This window comes from Leptonychotes weddellii, chromosome 10, assembly GCF_054177405.1.
Source record: "Leptonychotes weddellii isolate Sample4059 chromosome 10, ASM5417740v2, whole genome shotgun sequence".
NCBI lineage: Eukaryota > Metazoa > Chordata > Mammalia > Carnivora > Phocidae > Leptonychotes > Leptonychotes weddellii.
The window spans coordinates 57,278,294-57,298,104 of record NC_138378.1 but is presented as its reverse complement, the minus strand read 5'-3'; the positions used below and the strand labels follow the sequence as shown (position 1 = coordinate 57,298,104).

The following is a 19,811-nucleotide window of genomic DNA, read 5'->3' as shown; positions in this document are numbered from 1 at the left end:
GCTGGCCGAGTCCGTTCTTAGCTGTCTGGAAGCCAAGTCTTTCAGGGCCTGGGGAGGAGCAGGGGGAGTTCTGGGCAGGACGTGAAGGCGTCTGGCTCCTTAGGACTCGGGGTCTTCATCGAGGAGGACAGTCACCCGGGCAGAGCCAAAAGCACAACCAAGGAGTGTCCCTGAGACCGGAAGGCCTGGGATATGGGCCCCTATGGGCCCTCTCACACCCTGACGAGAGCCATTCTGGGAGAGGGACGGCCACACCACTGACCCTGCATGGTGATGTCGTTCAGAGTGGATGCACACTGGCCCAGAGTGAGAAACCCGAGCCAAAGTCCCAGCTCCACTGTCACCCAGCAGGGCATGTCACAGGTTCCAGTGAAATAGGAGTGATGTCTCCCACCAGATGAACTGCAATGACCTAAACACAGCCGCTGAGAAACGCACAGCTGCACTCAGTCCTCAAGCACAGGCCGGCCCTGAGGCTGGGGAAAGGGACTCCTGCTCCCAAACTGCAGGCCTAGCAGACCCGGCAAAGCGGTTTCTAGGCCTCGTGCCTTGGAAGGCTCTCAGAAATCCCCCGACCTCTGGGGCCTGTTTGGCAAGGCAGGTGGTCCTCCTCGTGGCTCCTGGGGCTGAAGAAGGGTGCAGTGGAGGGGGTGGATGCAGGCCCAGCCGACTAGGCCCAGGTGAAGCAGCCGTGGCCGTAACCCCCTCTTGCGGGCACTTTCCTGTTTGTTAAGCTGTGGAGGCCCGTGTGGAATAAACACCGAGGTCTTACAGGACTGAGGGCCCTTCCCACGCCTTGCATCCGAAGTCAGATGTGAAAGTGAGTGTTCTCTCTGGGGAAGAGGAAGGAGCAAGAGTCCATGTAAACACACCATGTGCTCTGTCCCACCCCAGGGGGGAGGCTGCTAGGGCTACCGAAGGAGTCCTGGGTCCTGGATTCCACAGTTCCATCCAATCGAAGTGGCATGTGCACCCTGGTCCTCATAGGGAGGCCCAGTGAGGCCACAAGGCCACTCTCCAGGAGCTCACGCCCTCCCTAAGAATGCCACCAGAGCTTGGGTAGTCCACTCTGGCCACCTCATGCCCAGGTTCGGGGCTCCCTCAGCCACTGTCCCCACCACACACTCATCCACCGCGTGCTCTGGTCAAGGCGGGGACCTGCCACCTCCTGCGTCACCTGCACTGTCCAGCACCCTGGGGGCACAGGCAGGCACTCGGCCCACCTGAACAGGACCAGCCCCTGCTAGACCATGAAGCACCTCAGCCTTGCAGGGTCTTTCTGCCTCTGGGTCAGCCCTCCTCCTGGGGAGGAGGGAAGACGCAGACCAGCGAGGCTGGAGTCTCTGTGTGTTCCCACACAGCATCTTTGCCCATCTGCCCAGCCACTCGGGCCAGGGGCTGACGGAGGAAGTTCTTGGGGGATGCACGGTCTGCCTGGCATCTGCCGCCTCTTCCTCCTCCCTCACGTCCTGGGCCCTGCCTGGCCCCTGGCCCTGGGGCAGGATCAGCCTGCTAATTATTTGTCAAAAGGATTAAGATTTGGAGCCATTCCCACCTGAGGCAAAGACAGATCATTTTTTCCCACTGCCATAAAGAGATATCTTAGGGTGCACATCCTCAAAACTGGGTACATGAGCCCTTCCAAAAAAAAAATATTTGTGAAAAAGAATTATTTAGTAAATAGGGGATATTTTTGGGAAGATGGCTGGAGCTAAGCAAGCACTGTCTGGGGGTCACAGGTCATCTTGTCCATTTCCCCCTTTCCAGGAGCCTCGGATCATTCTCTCCTGCGTCTCCTCCCTGGCTGCCCCCCACAGCACCCAGCTCCTGGTGCTAGGGGAGTATGTGAGGAGCAGAGGCGGCTGCAGGGAAGGGCCTGGGCTGTGTGGGGCGCAAGCACAATGGGTCCACATTTTCCCTTTCCTCTTCCTGGAAACGGCTCCCTATAAAATCACGCAGCAGCACAGGGGCGCCTGGGTGGCTCAGTCGTTAAGCGTCTGCCTTCGGCTCAGGTCATGATCCCGGGGTCCTGGGATCAAGCCCCGCATCGGGCTCCCTGCTCGGCGGGAAGCCTGCTTCTCCCTCTCCCACTCCCCCTGCTTGTGTTCCCTCTCTCGTTGTGTCTCTCTGTGTCAAATAAATAAATGAAATCTTAAAAAAAAAAAAAAAAAAATCACGCAGCACATGCAGTAAACGCCCGAGCGCAGCCACCTCCGGCCCGTGGCTCACTCCCCAGCAAACGGGACCTGGTGCTGAAACAGCCGTGGGCACCGGACAAAAGCAGGTACACACCCAGGCCCCGGCACCGTCCGGTCACGGCACCACCCAGGAAGGCCTGCTGGCAGGACTAAGGGCAACAGAGCCCTAGAAAGGCAGCCTTGGCGCACAGCCACCCTACAAGCCAGGTCTCCCCAGCCCACGCCATCACTGCGAGTCTTCCCTAGCAGACCCTGTGTCCGGCGGGGACCCCGTCTTTCTTACCTTTGCATCCCCAGCGACGGACCTAACGTCACTCAACAAATGTTGAATAACAGAAGGAGTTTGAGCCACAAGGGCTCACGGAGGCCTGGGGAGCTGCGGGAGAAGTCCAAGGAAGAGAGGCTGCAGTGTCCCGTGGAACTGTCCATTCTTCCTGGTCCCACCAGCCCCGTGCGTCTGGCTCCTGGGCATCCTGGGAGCCCCCACGGTGGGGGAGGGGATGGCGACAGGTGTGGCAAATGCACCCAAGGGGGAATTATCTCTTTAAAGGACAGTAATTAGTAATTCCGCCTGATGGCTGTGCCGTGCTGTTCTAATGAAGAGTTCTATTTTTACAGAAAACACATAATTGAGTGAAAAAGCAGGCTATTCTTTGAGTCAGGCGGCCACGCCTCCGTAAAGTCTAACTTCCCAGGGCCGGGAGGCCAGAGCCTGCACACCGCATGGGGAAACACAAGGAGTGGGCCCCATCCTCCGCGCCCCGCGTCCGACTCGGAGCTGAGAAGCAGGCTCCGCGTCGGATGACCCAAGTTCAAACCCCGGTTTCCCCTTCTTCTAGCCATGGGGCCTCCAGGGCAAGTCCTTTTACCTTCTCAGAACTTTAGTTTTGTATCCGTAAAATGGGAATGACAGTATCTGTACACCCGGGGGTGGGGGTGGGGGTGGGGCTCTTCTGTGGGAAAAAATGTGCAGAAAGGCCTAGCGGGGGGCTCGCACTTCATAAAGTGCCCAATCCAGGTTTGCCCCACTTGCCATCATTTACCCAGGCCTGATCGTGTACAGCTGCTCACTTATGCCCTCCTGTGTGAAGTGGGAGTAACGGGGGGCGGCTGTTCTTCCTCCCCGGGTCCCTGAGGAGATGAGGACTTAAAGCTGTGGGGTGTCCAGAGTAGTGCCTGCCACCAAGAGCAAGCACTGGGCGTACTGCTCTCTTATTATCATCAAAGCTCATGGGGTTCAAGCTTCTCAGGGCTGTTCAGCCTGCCTGCCACCTGGCTTGGGTTCTAGCCCCCGCTCTCTGCCCTGTGCCAGCTGTCTGGCCTTGAGATACCATCTAGCTTTTAGCTTTCCCAGTTTTTTCAAGTAGGAGGGCTGTAAAGAGCAGAAAATAAACACACCCAAGCAAGAAAACAGGGTAAGTGGAGTGAAGGCTGTAAGACGCCAACATCTGTGTGGGGTCCCTCCTTCCCCCCAGAGCAACGAACTAGACCACTCCCACGGTCTACCCGTCGGAGGGTCTACTGGGGTGCGCTGGGCGTCTAGCCGTGGGGCCCCCGCAGGGAGGAGGCGGGGGCAGGGCGTAGGCCACGGTCTCTGCTCCAAAGGGGAAGTTCAAACAGTGTATCTAAGGCAATCAGGAAACAAACCAGAAGAGAATCCAGTGCTCAATTGAGTAGTTCAGGTTTCAGTTTTGACCAACCGGGATGAGGGGTGGGAGGCTTCTAGGCAAAGTGGAACGGGTGGGCTGGCCCAGCAGGGGTGACAGCTTGGAGCCGGTGCGGACGCCCCACCCCTAGTATGGGATGGGGGCAAGGAAGGAGCAGGCCACCCCCTCACCCCCATTCAGGCTGGAGTCATCTGGCTCCAACACCTGGCTCTACCCAGTGGCCCAGGAAGCCAGGCAGGTGCAGGGCGATACGCGTCGCACACACTCCTCCAAATTCCACGCCTTTGGGAGACTCCACCAGGGAAAATAACTGGTTAAACTCACACACATGCTCTTTGAGGGTCTTATTTTAAAGTGACTCTAACAGGTGACCTCCCTGAAAGGCAGAAGGCCAGAGTGAAGCCCAGCTTTCTCACCTTCCTAGAGACTAACCCCCAACATGGAAGCGACCCTGACGGCGGCTCTTAGCCCTAAAAACCAATGATTTCCCCTTGGGTCTGGAGCATTAACTGACCTATGTTCCCTCATCTTTTGAGGCTCACACTGATCCACCACCTCTTAATGAATTCATTCAAAATGAACTAACTTTGAAGTATGAAACATCAACAGCCAGCAAGCTTCTGCTTCCAGAAATGAGCCCCTCCTTGCTTCAAAGGCCCTGCCCCTCCTGGAGAACAGCCTCAGGGCATTTCTGAGAGCAAGCCTGCACCTAAGCACGCCTGTGGCCGGCTGGATGGCTAGGCATTCTTATCTGTGCTGACCCACGGCTGATCCAGCAGGCCTCCAGGCCCTGCTTCCTTCAGCTGCCGCCTACCTCAGTTATCTCCAGCTGACTCTCCAAACACAAACGCAGGATCTTGACAGATAAGAATACAAACCCTGCAGAGCCTTTCCATGACCATTCAGGAACTTCCAGAGAGAAGGTCTAGGTAGAAGAAAGGTAGGGTCCCAGCCTGGTGTAAATCACTGAGAAGCAAACACCTTGGTCTTGATCTGTAACCTCTGACCACTGAGCAGAACCCTGGGGGACCCAAAGACCACCCACTGCAGAGGGGAGGCCAGCCGGGCCTCATGGGCAAGAATGCCCTCTCTCCCTGGGGCGGAAAGGCTTTGTCTTGGGGCTGGGCCGCAGTGCCTGCCTCCCGCAAATGTTGTAGGCTGGGAGATGAGGGAGTGAGGATCAGGAAACAAAGAGCTAAAATCACTTCAAAACAAATTAAGAATAACTTTGGGGAAAAAAACAAAAACAAAAAACACTGCAAATAATACCTTCCTTTCCTTCTCTTCCTGAAACCAAACAAGCTGGGTCATCGACCCTCCTGTCTGAGCATAAGCAGACTGGCAGGGGGAGACCGAGGCCCCCGACTGTAGTGTCCCACGGAGCAAGATCACAGGAGGCTCCACAGAACAACAGCAAAGGGAAATGCTGAATGTCAAACCAGCTTAGCTGATGAGGAACTGACCTTTGGGGAAGAAAGCGTTGGTGCCAGTCATTCTGCCGGGCTTAGCACTTCCCTCAGCCCCAGGGCCTGCAAGTTTAACCCCTGGCTCCTGTCCTCACGGTGGGGGGGGCTGTTCGAGCCAGACATGTGTAACGAATCCGGCAAAGTGATAAACTGTGTTTGTGCTAATACCTTCGATTCCAGCCCCCTCACTGGAGTGTGGGTGTTGGTATTTTAAGTGTCTTTTTGATCTACTACAAGTCCTTAATAAGAGCCATCCAATAAACACAATGGGTTTAAGTCAGAAATGTTAACACAGTCCCGGGACTCCGATCCTTCTGCCTAGTGGAAGGCACCAACAGAAATAACCTGAGAAAAAGGTGAGGCAGGCCAGGTAGATCAGAGAGGTGCCCTTGAGGCCACAGTTAGCCTCAGCCAGAACCAGCCAAGGTCTGGCCCCAGCTCAGCCTAGTTATCAGCTCGAACATTTTCCAAAACAGCCTAGGTTTCCTGGGGGAGATGGCTGTGCGACAGTCTGTTTACACACGGCGAGTTCCAGCCTGCAGAGAGGGCCGCATTATTCCTGCGCTGGGGGCTCTGCCACACCATCCCCTAGGACCTCCCAAGTCCCACGGGACCTGGGCTGGGCCGGGCGGAAACTCCTGCAAGGGCCTAATGGGACCCCCAGGGTGGGGCGGGAGGAGGTGGTCTTGCCAGTTGCCTCCGCTGCCACCCGCCAGTCTACCCATGGTCTGGGTTTTTCAAAACCAGTCTGGCCGGCTGCCAGGTCTGGGTGGGGGCGGTGACTGACAGACTGGTTACTGGAAAGCTCCCATCATGAAGCCTAGGAATTTTGTTTGGTTACCATGGTGACCTTCACTACAAGCGCACTGACTAAAGCACAAGGAATCTGTTACCTAAAACCAGGGCCCCTGGAGCCCCAGCTTCAGAAGCCATGCTTATCAGTGGCCTGTTCCCCTTGACCCCATACCCCTGCCCCCCCCTCCCCCCCCACCGCCCAGCCGCCCCGAGCCTCCCAGCTGCGTTCCGTGGCCAGGACTAGCACAGGCAGCCCGGAGCTCACACAGGACGAGACCACGCACATTCCGGCCCACCGGGCCTGGCTTGGACACCGGCTCTAAATAGGGAGTTTGCTGCCCCCCTGAGGCCCCCTGCAGGCCGGCCAGGGACGGCCCGGCCAGCACATGTGTCCAGGACTTGGTGGGAAGCCCTCAGGATCTCAGGACGCTGCGCAACGTGTCTGGTTGCCCCCGTGCCAAGTTCATACTGTTCCCGCGGGGCCGTCGGTCTCTGCCTCATCATGTTTCTGCCTTTTAAACCCAAGCTCCGTTAACTAAAGGTCATCCTGCAGCACGCAAATCAAGATCCTCTTTGCTTTGCTTTCTAATCCCTGAATTTGGGGGGATTTTCAGAAGTTCAGCTCCACAAGGGCTGGGTTTTTCTCCAGCAGTGTTCAGCCTGCCTGGCGGAACGGTGGCCTCCTGTGCAGCTAAGGAGCTCCCACACCTGTCACGGGGCTTGCCGCCTCTGCCCGCGCCTCCCGGGGTTGGCACGAACGGCGCCCTCCCCCAGCTCTGCGCCCACTACGCAGCCCGCCCTCGGGTCCCACGCGGCTGGTGCGCTGCCTTCCAGACCCCTCCACGCTGCCGCCCTCGAACACGCTTCTAAACCCACCGCCAGACCCTCTTTTGTCTGAGCCTCGCCACAGGCCTTGGAGGCAGAGGCAGGTAGGGCAGATGTCAGGGTGTGGCATTTGGGCAAGCCGCTGGAGGTGGCACAGGTGAGAGACAGCACGACCGGGAGGGCAGGAGCCCCACTGTGACCCTCACATGGGGAGAAGCTCACATGGAAAGGGCTCCATTCCGCCCACTGGCCGCACCCCCCCCCAGGCCCCGTGCCAGACCCCCTCCTCCCTCGACGCTGGCCTTTCAGCGTCTTCCTTCACTAAGACAGCCGCTGGGAGCCAACGCACGACAAGAGCCTCTGAAAAGCCTCAGCCCCTCAGAGCAGCCTTCAGGGTCAGGGCGGGGCGGGGGGGGGGGGCTCCTGGTGGCATACAGACCTCGGGCTCTCACATGGAGACCTCGCTGGGGACACGGAGGCCAGGCTGAAGGGGGATGGATTTTGTTTTGTTTTGCAGCCATGGTGTTTACTGGCCCGGCTAGTGACCTATCTGCTGTGGCAACAGCTGGAGCCTCAAGCCGCTCGTTCCGGCGCGGGGAGCGGCTAGAGAAGCAGGGCGCAGTCTCCGGGGAAGAGCAATGACATTTTTCAGCGATCCCTGGCCAGTAACGGGCTCAGTGACATTTCCTGCTAATCCACACGTTTCTGTACTCTGCCGTCCCATCTGTGGGGAACCAGTTGTGCCTTATTCGCAAAGAGCCGTGGTCACGCTCTATGGTCACTCTGACAGAGCTGTGGTCAGGGGATTTTCCACACCCCCTCCCAACCTCCTGTATATATGTATTGTTTTTAAGGGTTGATTTTTTTTTTTTTTTTTTTTAAAGATAGCAGAAGGGGCGCCTGGGTGGCTCAGTCATTAAGCGTCTGCCTTCGGCTCAGGTCATGGTCCCAGGGTCCTGGAATCAAGCCCCGCATCGGGCTCCCCGCTCTGCGGGAAGCCTGCTTTTCCCTCTCCCACCCGCCCTGCTTGTGTTCCCTCTCTCGCTGTCTCTCTGTCAAATAAATAAATAAAATCTTTAAATAAAATAAAATAAAATAAAGATAGCAGAAATGTATTGTCTCACAGTTTAGGAGGCCAGTCGCACCCTTATTTATTTTTTTTAGTTAGCTCTGTAGCCTTTTAGGCCTGGCTTCAATCAAGACAGGGGTCCTCATGGCCCTGGAGGGGAGGGGCTCACGGTGGCTTCGAGATAAAGAATCTGCCACTGCTTCTCTATCCCTACTGTCCCCACATGGGCAGACTTTGCAGAGTGAGGCACCACGGAGAATGGGATGCTCTGGTCCCCTTTCTGCAGTGACACAAAACAGAAGAACCCTAGGGCTGGGACTCAAACTCTTTCCCTCCTTGGGCTTGGACCTCAGAGAGGTCTCCCTGCTGCCAGCCCCATGGCCCGAGCTCCTGATGCCCTAGCAGTGACCTTGTGGTGTCTGGATGGGGCAGCTCTGTTCTCATGCAGAACCTGCCCCTTCAGAAGGCTCCTGCTAGCAGAAATAGGGACACAGGTGACACAGAGGGGCACAGTTATCCTACAAATTGACCACGAACACAGTCTGCACTGGGGAGGGGCTTGTCACCTGTTTTGGGTTTAGGGTTCCATAGAGCATCTGGTGAAAGCCATCTCCCTGGACCCAGGCACATAGGCACAACTGTTAGGGTTCAGGTCTAGGCATTCTTGGAGGCCCAGAAGCCCACCCATGGGCCTCACGAGGGGGAGTCACCAACCTCGGCAAGGACCACCTCTCCCCACCCCCCCACGAAGACACTTTCAGCGAGTGAAGCATCTCCTTGTGAAGGAGTCGGCCCCTGAGTGAGGTGGGGGCAGGAGGGAGGGAGCACCCTTGAGGAGAAGGGCACACCCAGAAGGGGGCTTCCTCACCCAGCCCAGGAGCCCAGGAGGCACCTCCCCTGAGGTGGGCTGGGGGTTGAGGGAGAGCCAGAGCGCTGCCCTCCAGACCCAACACTCCTCCCTTCCCCACAAGCTGTGGGCTTCAAGCACATTTTGAGAAAGTGCCGTTAGCCTCCCCACATCAGGCCAGGGGACGTGATTCTGCCAGCGGAAAGCATTCGGCCCAAAATTAGGAAGAGACACTGCAGCAAGATGCCAGACGCTGGAATGGGAGGCTCCTTGCTGGGACTGGGGGCCCGAGGAAGGGCCAGGTGGGCAGCATGAGAATCCCCTGCCCCATTTCCATCAGGACAGCTCTGTTCCCCTCTGCTCCCAGATAGTCTCCACTGGCAGGTAACATTGCACTTGGGAAAAGGACTGGCTGGTCAAACAACATCTGATGGCAGGCCCAGCCTCTCTTTCTTGGGACACACTCTCTGACCTGGGGCAGGGCCAGAACCCCTCCCACTCTAGGAGTCTAAGATTTTCCTCCGCACAGTTTTTGTTTCCATCAAAGCCTGACAATAGAGTAAACACACACACACACACACGTGCGTCCACACACACACGTGCGTCCACACACACACGTGCGTCCACACACACACACGTGCGTCCACACACACACGTGTGTCCACACACACACGTGCACACGCATGGCTGGCAGCAGTGGGTCAGACTCTGCCTGACAGTCATGAGAGTGGAGCTTGGGAAAAAGCGAGGTAACTGGTACTGGGAGAGGAGGACCTTTGTCCTGTGTATATTTTCACTAGAAGTAAAAAAAAAAAAATAAACTTCTACACAGTAGGTGTTGCTGTATTGTGCTTGGGATTAATGAGACAAGGGAACTCATCTCTTGTCCACACACACTATTTTATGTTTTAGTATTCCCTAAACTACATGCCTTTACAAGGGAACTGATTTCAATTTTAGTAATCTCCCAAATGCAGGGCTGAGGCCAAGAGTCGGGGCCATCTCCTGAATGTAAATGGGCTCTGTCGAGTTGGCCATGCATCAGCTCTGCTTACACCTGGCTGTGGGCACCTGAGCCCCACCTGAGACAGGACGGCAGAGGACAGGAAGGGTCAGGAGTCAGGGTGCTGTGGGCAGAGGCTCAGTGTGGACTAGGAGAAGCAGGGCTGACCTGCAGGGGGAACGCCGCCCTTGGCTTTATTCACTGGGGCCTGCTCTTCAGTGGGGCACACTGGGAAGCTTACCATAAGGGCTCTCTGCTGCTCCCAAAACACCCTTCTTAGCCTTGGTGAGGACAAAGTCATCCTGTAAGGTCTGCAGGCAAAGCTACCCATGGCATCCTCTGAAGGAGGCCAACGGCACAGGAAAGCCAGCTCTGTCCCTGATGAGCTAGGGACGGACAGAGGCAGATGCCCAGGCTCCGCACATGAAGGGAGGAACCTCCTTGGGCTGGGATAATTGCAGCTTCCCTTTATCACCTAACACGGCTGTGGGGCCCACCAATTTCCCCTGATGCTTTGTGAGCCCCCCTCCAGGGAGCCAGCACCATGCTTCTTTCTGCTCTCTGAAGCAAGACAGCCACTGGCTGGCTCTAAATAGCCCTTCTTCAGGCCCGAAGGGGGAATATGGTGGGAATGGGGGTGCTCAGGGTCCCCTCACCCTGGGCTCACAGGGATCAGAGAAACAAGGTCTATTATACCCAGTGTCACATGCCTTGGGGGAAGAGGGCAGAAATCCAAAGATGACAAACCTCCTCATTCCCTCCTGCAGAGCAACGCACCCTCCTGCCTCATCTGGCCCAGCACAGCTCTTGGTCCCCAGTGTCCTGGTTGGGTGGCAGTGGGTCCTCCATGTAATAGGTGGGGGCAGGAAAGTCTCATCCTGCCACACCCACCATGGCCTGGGCCAAATGCAGCGTGAACCCTGCTCTAAAGAGAGGGGCATCTAGGCAGTGTGGCCTGGTGGGGGGGATGTGGAGTTGCTGAGGATGGAGGGAGAGGCCAGGACTGCTCTGGAAGGAGAGAACCCCTTTCCCCCAATGCCCGTGGCCTGCTTGGAGGCAGGGAGATGGCTCACCTGGCCTCCGCCAGCCCAGCCAGCGTTAGAAGCTCATCCTTGGCTGGCTGTGCCAGGGTTATGATTAAGTTACACAAGTTAGTGTCCCCATGTGGCTCAGATGCAGAGCCCAGGGCGGGGTGGAAGCAGCTCGAGCATGTGCACTTGAACAGTCTCCTCTGTGGTCCACGTAGCCCCCGTGGGGCCCGCAGCTGCTGCACAGAGCTCGCCACTCCCCGCCGGCGCCTCCTGGCACTCAACGCCAGAGCCCTTCTCTGACCCCACGGGGCCTTGCCCCACCTTGACCCTCCAGCCAGGGGGTGTGCATGCAGTAGGCGCTTAATCAGTGTGTGGCAGGGTGGGGGTGTGCAAGGGCACCCGTCTGCGGCAGGCCAGCCCCCAGCCCCCAGCCGTGTCCACAGGAAACTCACTTGAAGTTCTCGGGATACTCCGTGATGGCCATGTTGACCACGTCCAGGGCATGCTGGTAGTGCTTCTGGGCCGAGAAGAGGAGCGCCAGCAGGTGGAGAGCGTTGGCATCATCCCGGCACACTTTCAGGGCCTCCTGCAGCTGCTCCATGGCGCTGGAGATCTGCCCGAGAAGACTGCCAGCTTAGTGACCTTCTCCAAGGCCCAACCTTCCCCCCCAGGATTCTGGGGGGCGGGGCTGGTGCTCTGACGAGAAAACACAGCCCTAAGTACCACGGTGAGAGGGATCTGCTGTCCCAAGTCAGGCTCGGGCAGCCAGCTGCTGCTCGGGGGTAAAGAGGAGCAGGTTTATGGTGCAGCACAGAGGATCTGGGTGGATGCGGGGCTCTATGGAGGCCACCCAGGTCCCTGTGTGCAGACCTACAGGTGGCCTCTCCTCCACACCTGTGCATGTAGGGATGGAGGCTGACACACAAACGCCTCTTCCGACCCAGAGGCCCACCGTGGCCAGAGCTTCGGCTCTGGGGTCAGGTGGGGGCATGGATGCCAGCCCTGCCACTTCCTAGCTGGAGCCTTCGGGTGACCTCTCTGAGCTGCAGTTCTTAGCTACAACATGAGGAGGACGGTCCTGCCTGTGCCAGTGGCCGCGAGGGCAAGATGACGTAAGAGAACGTTCTGCACAGTCCTGCACGTGTGTGAGACATGCCTGTCCCTCCTCAAGCCTCCAGAGCCCAGGCAGCCGTGGAGCAGTAAGACGCTCCCTTCTCATCCTGGGGGCTGTGTTCTCTCATGCTCTCGGGGCTGGAGACTTCCTCGGCTCCTGCAACTCTCTCCACATCGGGGCCCTATCCTGCCAGGAACCTCGGGAGTCTTTTCTAGAAAGTCTTGCTCCTTACCACACCTCAGACATGGGCCGCCTGTGCTCCCCGAGGGGGCCTGTGGTGCAGGCCAGCTGGGGCCTTCGGTCCCTGGCCTGCTCTCCCCCCAGCCTCTGCGCACGCGGTGAGGCCTAGTGCCAGGCCCGGACTCCGCCCACGGGAACCTCCTTTTATGGAAAGTTCAAGGAAAGGGAAGGAAGCCAAGTTACCGTGGCCACTGGTTCAGCTTGCCCGTGATTCTGCAGGGTAAAGCCCATTATCCTGGGCCGAATATCCAAACTCACAGTTGTCATTACTCAGCTGTCACGTGCTCTGAGCAGGATAGGCTGGCGGCTATCAGACTCAGGTGGGCCAGGTCTAGCTGAGAGCCCATGCAAGGGTCCTCAGCTCCCTGGGGCTCCCAAGATCTGGGGTCCCCCAGGAAACTGAGTGCCAGGCTCCACTGGCCTGGCCCCGCCATCTCTCTGGGAGGACAGACACCATTCATCAGAGGTGGCTGAATAATTCAAGATTTTAAAAAATGTATCACCGAAGGTTTATCATGAAGTTGATTGGCAAGAGAAGGACCGATGCTTTTATAGAGGGCTAAAAATAAAGTGCTCTCAGGTATTTGTGCCTGTGTTCTTTGGAACACCAGAGCAGAGTGATGTTCTTTGGGGAGAGTGGTGGAGAGGTTCCAAGGGCCTCACCCCGGACCTGGAAGTCAGGAGCCCCATGGGGAAAGCTTGGTGGAAGGTGAGGACATAAATGCTTCCTGCGGTCACTCAGCAACTTCTCAGGAGACCGAACTCTTCAAGGGGGCCTGAGGGCAGAGAATAATCCCTTGTCCACCATGGGCTTTACCATATTCTCTGACTCAATCCTTACTGGGTCCCTCGGAGGTGCAGTACGAAGGTGCTCACTCAACAGACAAGAAAACAGGGACTCAGAGAGGTCAAGTCCCTTGCAAAGGGTCACGTGGCTGAGCAAAGCAGGAGCAGCTCCACAGCCCTCAGGGACCTGGGAGTTAGGAAATGTGACAACCCACCTGGCGGACGAGGGCCAGCTGCAGGGAGACATAGAGGATGACTTGGGGGTCACCGGGTGCCAGCTGCTGGGCTCTGTATGGGGAGAGGGAGTGACAGGTCAGTGAGCAAGGACTGAGCACCCGCTGTGTGACGTGGGCCTCCAGCTTGCCAGCCCTCTGCTGGGTGCTGCAGGGCGATATGTCGGGGGTTCTCAGAGGGTGCCCGGCGGGGGAGGATGGCGGCAGCAGCCCGTGGGCGGCAGGCTCCAGGAGAGCTGGCTGAGGCCCTGTGGTGGCCTTGTACAGAGCCTGGAGCCTGACCTCCCCACCCTAAGACAGAAGGGAACACTCCTGCAGGTTGAGGGACTGGGAATGGCCTCTCTGGGAGAGAAGCCTTGGGAATGAAGTGCTGGCTCTTGGTAGCTCAGTGGGGACTGGCCCGGATGGGACTCTGTTACTTCCCTGGGTTCAGGAACAACCTGCCCCAGAGAGGGGTTGGATGTGCTAATATGTTCCCATAAAGATGGCACAAGGAGTCTAGGGCAGGCCCCAAGCCAGCAGCTTCCACAGCAGTATTCGGGGGGAGTAAGACCCACAGGGCTCAGAGGGCAGAGCCCTGCGTTGGGCCAGAGGAGCGGGCAGAAGGATGCTCAGGTGGGGCCCAAGGCTATGGAGGAGGCAGGGGCTTAGCAAGGATGGGTCTGAGGGAGGGAGGGAGGGCCACCACAGGGGAGGGGCTTCTCTGGCATCCCTTCCCTCCTTCCCTCCAGGACCCTGGCTGCCAGGAAATCTCTGTGAGGACTGGTGTGGGGGGTCCTCACAGGCCTCAAGTCAGAGAGGGGCTGGCAGGAGGCAAACACCAATTTTGAGCCCCTGCTATACTTAAGGCACATACGCAAGGTGCTTTTCTAGCTTTGTCTCACAGAATTCTCACAACAATCATGGGCTCTGATTCCCACGTTAGAGTCCTGAGCTCCAGAGGGGAGGGGCTGAGCCTGGGGGCACCCTACCATCACCGAAGGCTCAGCCTGCCCACCCAACCCCAAAGGCCTGTCCCTGCTTCCCGCGGGAGCTCTCAGAGCCCTGGTTTCCTGTCAATAAAATGGGGCCAGAAACCTTCATTCTGCCTCCAGCAGAGGGTCCAGGAAGATAAAGCGCATGAATGTGCCACCTGGTGCCTCTGCTGGGCCGGGGCCCCACCTCACCTCTCCAGGGTCTGCAACGCTTTCCGGTGCAACTCATCTTGCTTGGATTTCAGAGTCGCTGCAGGAGACAAGACGGAGATGGAGCCATGAGGGCTTGCTGAAGGGCTGCGGACCCAGCCCTGCCCCATCCCGGGGACACAAGCTCTGCAGGGAGAGGCCCGATGAGGGCCCTATCTGGCAAATGCTTGCACTCAAGCAGCTCTGGACTACTGCCGCCCACCACCCTCGTCACTGGGGGAGGGTGTGGGGTGTCCGCTTGGCCCCAGCTTCCCAGCATGTGTCTTGGCACACCAGCTCCTTCCATTCCTTTGCCTTCTTTGCTACCTGAGCCTTGAGAGAGGCTCCATGGGCTGATGCCTGCCTCCTTGGGCTTACTTACCCACAGGCCTCCTCTTTTTTAACCATTTTTACAATTTTTCAGTGTTAAATTTTAAGGGCAGGCATTTGAAGCCTTAGCGGCACACGGAACCACCTGGTAAGTTTTAAAATGACTGTCACCCAGGTCCCAGCCCAGCCCTGGTCAGATTACTCTTCCAGGTTTAGTCTGCACGGGACCCCATCGCTCCCCTGCCTGCAAGCACACAGAAGTAGGTGGGCTGCCTCAGTGCTGGGGGGCCACGCGGCTGAGCTGGCAGGCTTCGGGAAAGGATGCCAGGCTCAGGGCAGGAAGAGTGGAATCCAGCCTCCAAGCACAAGTATAAATTAGACCAACTGTGTACCCAGCACTGTGCCATGTGTCAAGGGAAGTTTAAAAGACCCCAGAAGGACACAGCAGTGCTGAGGGTAAGAGCAAAACAGGATAAAGACACTGTGGGACCCAGGCGGGCAGCATATTACAGACTGCGAGCACACAGGAGTTCCAGAGGAGGGGATCAGCTCTGCTGAGGGGCTGGGGCTGGGCCTTGAAGGGTGCGTCCATGAAGAGGGCATGTGTGAGAGTGATGAAGGCTGGGTAAAAGAGTGGAAATGGGACTGAGGGGTGTGTGAGTGTGTGTACTCACTGGAGATGTGCCAGGCGAGGGGGTGGTGGGCACTGGTGGGACGAGATACCCGAGAGGCCACCAGGAAGCCTAGGCCCCCCAAGCAGAGGCTCCGGACCCTGGCACTCACCGTCAGTGGCCTGCAAGCTGTATGTGAGGCCCAGTGCCAGGTAGCCCTTGGCAAGGAACTCCCCGGCTTCCTCCCCGAGGTCGATCACCACCATGGCAAAGCGCTCTGCCTCCTCCAGCTGCAAAGAGGAGAGGCGCAGGTCACTGGGAGGGCTTTCCTGGCCTCGGCATGCAGGTCGCTCAGTCACCAGCCTGGGACACTCAGGACTGCAATTCTTCATGTGTGGGCAGTGTGACCAGAGGCCAGGTGGCTTGTCTGAGACACACCGCCACTAAGTGGAAGAAATCAGGCTGTTTCCTCTGTCAGCGACTCCCTGGACCTCTTCCCTGCAACCCAAGGGCCTGGGCTCAGTGTCACAGGGTACGGCCTCTCACAGGGAAAAGCTTCCCTCTCCCGAGACAGCCTAGCTCCCTAGAGCTTACTCTGCCACGAGCAGGGACCCAGGGCCAGGCCAGTCTGTGACAGCTCCTTTCACCATCTGGCTTCTGTCTGCGCCTGCCCTGTGCAGCAGAGAGAGGGAAGCCAGAGCCGGGGGACAGGCAGGGCCCTGGGCCTGGGTCTTGGGGACACCGCCAACCCTGCAGAATGGGTGGGCTGCCACTCTGGCTCTGTCTGTGAGCTCACGCCCGGACACGGGGAGCTCATACTTCTCAGGGGGAAAAGGCCCGAGGTTGTTTTTGTCCTGGGAGCAGGAAGAACTGCTCCAGTTGGAAAGGGACCAACCGATGCAGGCCACGTGGGCACACGCCATCACACGTGTCACGTGACACGAAGGGGCACGCACAAGGCAGTCCTCACGAGCCGTCTGGGGCACCCACAGCGGTCAGGCCGGTCAGGGAGGCGGGAGACAGCTGGGGGGTCTCCGCCGTGCCCACGCACGGCCCACAGGCCTCTAAGGGCCCAGGAACGTCGTCCGTCCCTGTGCCTGTGTACTGACATCAGTGCCACCGAGAACCAAGACTGGCACCACCCCACAGCTCGGGGGCCGAAAGCCCCACTGCCACCCAGACGTCACAGTCACGGCCCCCTGTGTGGGGCATCTTGCCCCCGGCAGAGGCCCATCAAGGAGCTACATTCAACCGGGGAGTGAGATTCAGACCCAAGTCGGCTTCTGGCATTCACGCCAGGGTGGCTCCTGCCCCGCTCTTGTCCTTGCCACCCCATCCTGGCAGGAGAGGGGCAGCTCTGCGCATCTTGTGGCCTGACCACTGGCCACAGCTGGGGCGCCGGTGGCCCCTCCATCCCTGGAATGCGGAGCTGAGACCCTGAGACAGAGGCCATCAGCGGAGGGGAGCTGGGTAAGCCTGCCCTCTGCGCACAGCCAGGGGAAGCTCCATGCAGGAAAAGGGCTCAAGGAGCAGAGATCCCACTGTGCCCGGAAGGGAAGCAATAGAACCCAAACACAAGGAAGCAGAGCATGTGAGCTGACAGCCCAGACAGAGATGGCGGGGGGGGCTGAATCCCTCTGAGGCCTGTCCACCATCCCTGCCTAAGCCCGCCTGACGCATGCTGACCAGGGCAGTGCTCCAGCCCCCTCATGGCGGTGCTCCGGCTGCTGGCCTGGGCAGCGGGCCACCTCCGGGTTGGGGGGCTGGTCACTGAGAGGAGTAGGGAGTCTAAGGACCTAAGCTCTGACACCATCAGGCCCCAGGACTCAAGGTTTGGGGGAGGCCATAGCTCAGGAAACCCCTCTGCTGCCTGCTGCCCAGCTTCGGCCGGCCAGGCGGGCCCACGGCTGTAGCGGCTAAGATCCGTGTCCTGCAGCACCTGGCCCAGCGGGCCCTGGGGCAGTGGGGGTGGTTGGGGGGGCCTGGGGGCCTACAGTCAGAGCCAGGTGGACAGAAAAGCACTGAAAGATGAGCTCCCAGACACAGGCTCTGGTCCTCACCCAGCACCTGACAGCTGCGGAGCCTGGAACAAATCACTTAGTTTCTGTGCCCCAAAGGTCCTCTTCTGCAAAATGGAGACTTGGACCCCTTCCCCTCCAACTGCTCCTCAGCACAGACCTCCACCGAGGCTTCTGCAGCAGCAGGCTCTGTGATGGGCCCAACTGGGGAGCCCCGATGACAAGGGAGGGGGATGCCCGGGTGAATTTGAATGTAATCCCCGCAGGCTGACCCCATACGACAGGGTGGCTCTTAATTAAGGCTCCACTGTGTGATGTTGGCATGGGGCTAGTGGAGCTCCAAGAGAAGGACAATCATGTGGCTGTGGTTGTCCAAGGAAGACTAAGACACATGGCAGAGGGGGGACAGGAGTCACCAAGAAAAGGGTTAAGTGAGCAAACTGCACCTCCCCCACCCAATATCCCATTGCTGATGCAGCTCATCTCATACACTGTCTTTAGGCATCGTTACGCCCCATTCAAACAGGAGCAGGCTGGTTTATAAACCACCAAGTACAAGTTATAGAACCTAGAAACCTATTGCATCCATGTATATACAGTCTTCCCATGACCATGTCCTTCTACTCAGCAAACGCCAGCTTCTATCTCTTGTAACTCATGTAGGGAAGGTGCTGGGAACAAAGCTCAACAGTTACTGGCAAACAGGGAAAAGTCACTCTCCAGTTCATACACATCATATTCTGGGTTAGTAGAGCTCACCATACTTTAGCTCTGAAAGTGCAAATAGGGGCGCCTGGGTGGCTCAGTTGGTTCAGTGTCCGACTCTTGGTTTCAGCTCAGGTCATGATCTCCAGGTCATGGAATCAAGCCCCACATTGGGTTCTGTTCTGGGTGTGGGGCCTGCTTGGGATTCTCTAACCTCCCTCTCCCTCTGCCCCTACCCACCCCCCTCTCTCCCTCTCTCTAAAAAGTGAAAACAGGGGCACCCTGAGTGGCTCAGTCAGCTGAGCATCCGACTCTTGGTTTTGGTTCAGGTCATGATCTCAGGGTTGTAGGATCAAGCCCCACACTGGGCTCCATGCTCAGCCGGGAGTCTTCATGAAGATTTTCTCCCGCTGCCCCTCCCCCCCACTTGTGCACTCTCTCTCTCTCTCTCAAATAAATACATCTTAAAAAAAAAGGTGCAATCATACATCCTTAGCTTGTCCAACCTGTGGCCCACTCTGACCCCCAGGTCAAGAGCCTTCCTCGGCCAGTACTTGCCAGCCTTGTCCATGTAGTTTAAGCACAGTGTCAGCATCTGTCTCAAATCAAACTCATAAAGCTTGAATGTACTGTGCTCACTTCGGCAGCGCATACACAAAGCGTGAATGTACCATTTTCCTACATAGCCAACACTATTTTGGTTTCTATTACCTACTACAAAGCAGGCTTTTTGCATGTGAAGTCACTGCAGGGATAATGAAGGAAAAAAATGATCAATTCTTGTAAGTATGACAATATACGCTATGATAACGTATGGTATTAATATACATCGGTGCTCTAACTGGCCAGTGAAAGGAAAAAAAATGGTATCAGAGCAAAAAAACCCAAAAAACAACAAAAACAAAAAACAAAATCAAAAACAAGAAAAAACCCCAAACAAAAACAGACTCAAAATTTACATTTATTTTAAATATATCTTAAAAATTTGTGCATGTATATATTGTATATACTATATATATATACACACACACACACAACACACACACACACACAAATACATACACACACAATGCACCGTTCCCCTTCATCTAAGACACAGGTGGCAATCCTAAAGCCCTTGAGAATGTGGCTTTGTCATTTTTGTTCTCAAGTACTAAAAGCCCACCCAAGTCCAGAATCAGTTCCACACTTATGAATAAGCTCTCCACGCAGACAGCAGGGCAGCCTGGAGGCTAAGAACACAGGCACTGGGGCCAGACTCCCTGAGCGCAAATCCTGGTTTGGCTACTTACTAACTGTGTGACCTTGGGCAAGTCCCCTCGCTTTGCTGTGCTTCAGTTCCCTCTTCTGTAAAATAGTGCAACAAGTGTCTGCCTCACAGACAGACCTCAGTTGCTGGGAGGACTGAATGAGGTAAGACACAGTGAATGCTCAGAGCAGTGTTTGAATAAATGTAAGCCATTATGATTAGTTATTTGATTTCTATCTGTCATTGGTTGAATCTTCCAGAAAAGGAGACTCTACACAAGGATCAGCCCTGTGCAGTCCCCTGTGCCAGCTGGGCAGACCCTCGGACTCTCTACCCATGGTCCAGGACACACATATACCCACTAACCTACTCTTTGTCACAGTACTCACCCCCGCTGTGGGCAACATACTCGGATATTTCTGTCCTATTCTCCGATAGCCTATTTCAAATTTTTTTTTTTT

General features: G+C 57.0%; 1 protein-coding gene across 2 annotated transcripts in view; it reads right to left on the bottom strand.

The window, feature by feature from the left end:
- Nucleotides 1–19,811, bottom strand: part of TTC7A (tetratricopeptide repeat domain 7A) — a 117,567-nt gene that overhangs the window by 30,960 nt on the left and 66,796 nt on the right. For both annotated transcript variants that reach the window (XM_081833504.1, XM_081833505.1), the window contains exons 12-15: nucleotides 15,551–15,668; nucleotides 14,441–14,498; nucleotides 13,257–13,329; nucleotides 11,354–11,514 (exon numbers count right to left, since the gene is read on the bottom strand). In XM_081833504.1, the coding sequence (XP_081689630.1) occupies nucleotides 11,354–11,514; nucleotides 13,257–13,329; nucleotides 14,441–14,498; nucleotides 15,551–15,668 (410 nt within the window). The remainder of the gene's footprint in view (nucleotides 1–11,353; nucleotides 11,515–13,256; nucleotides 13,330–14,440; nucleotides 14,499–15,550; nucleotides 15,669–19,811) is intronic.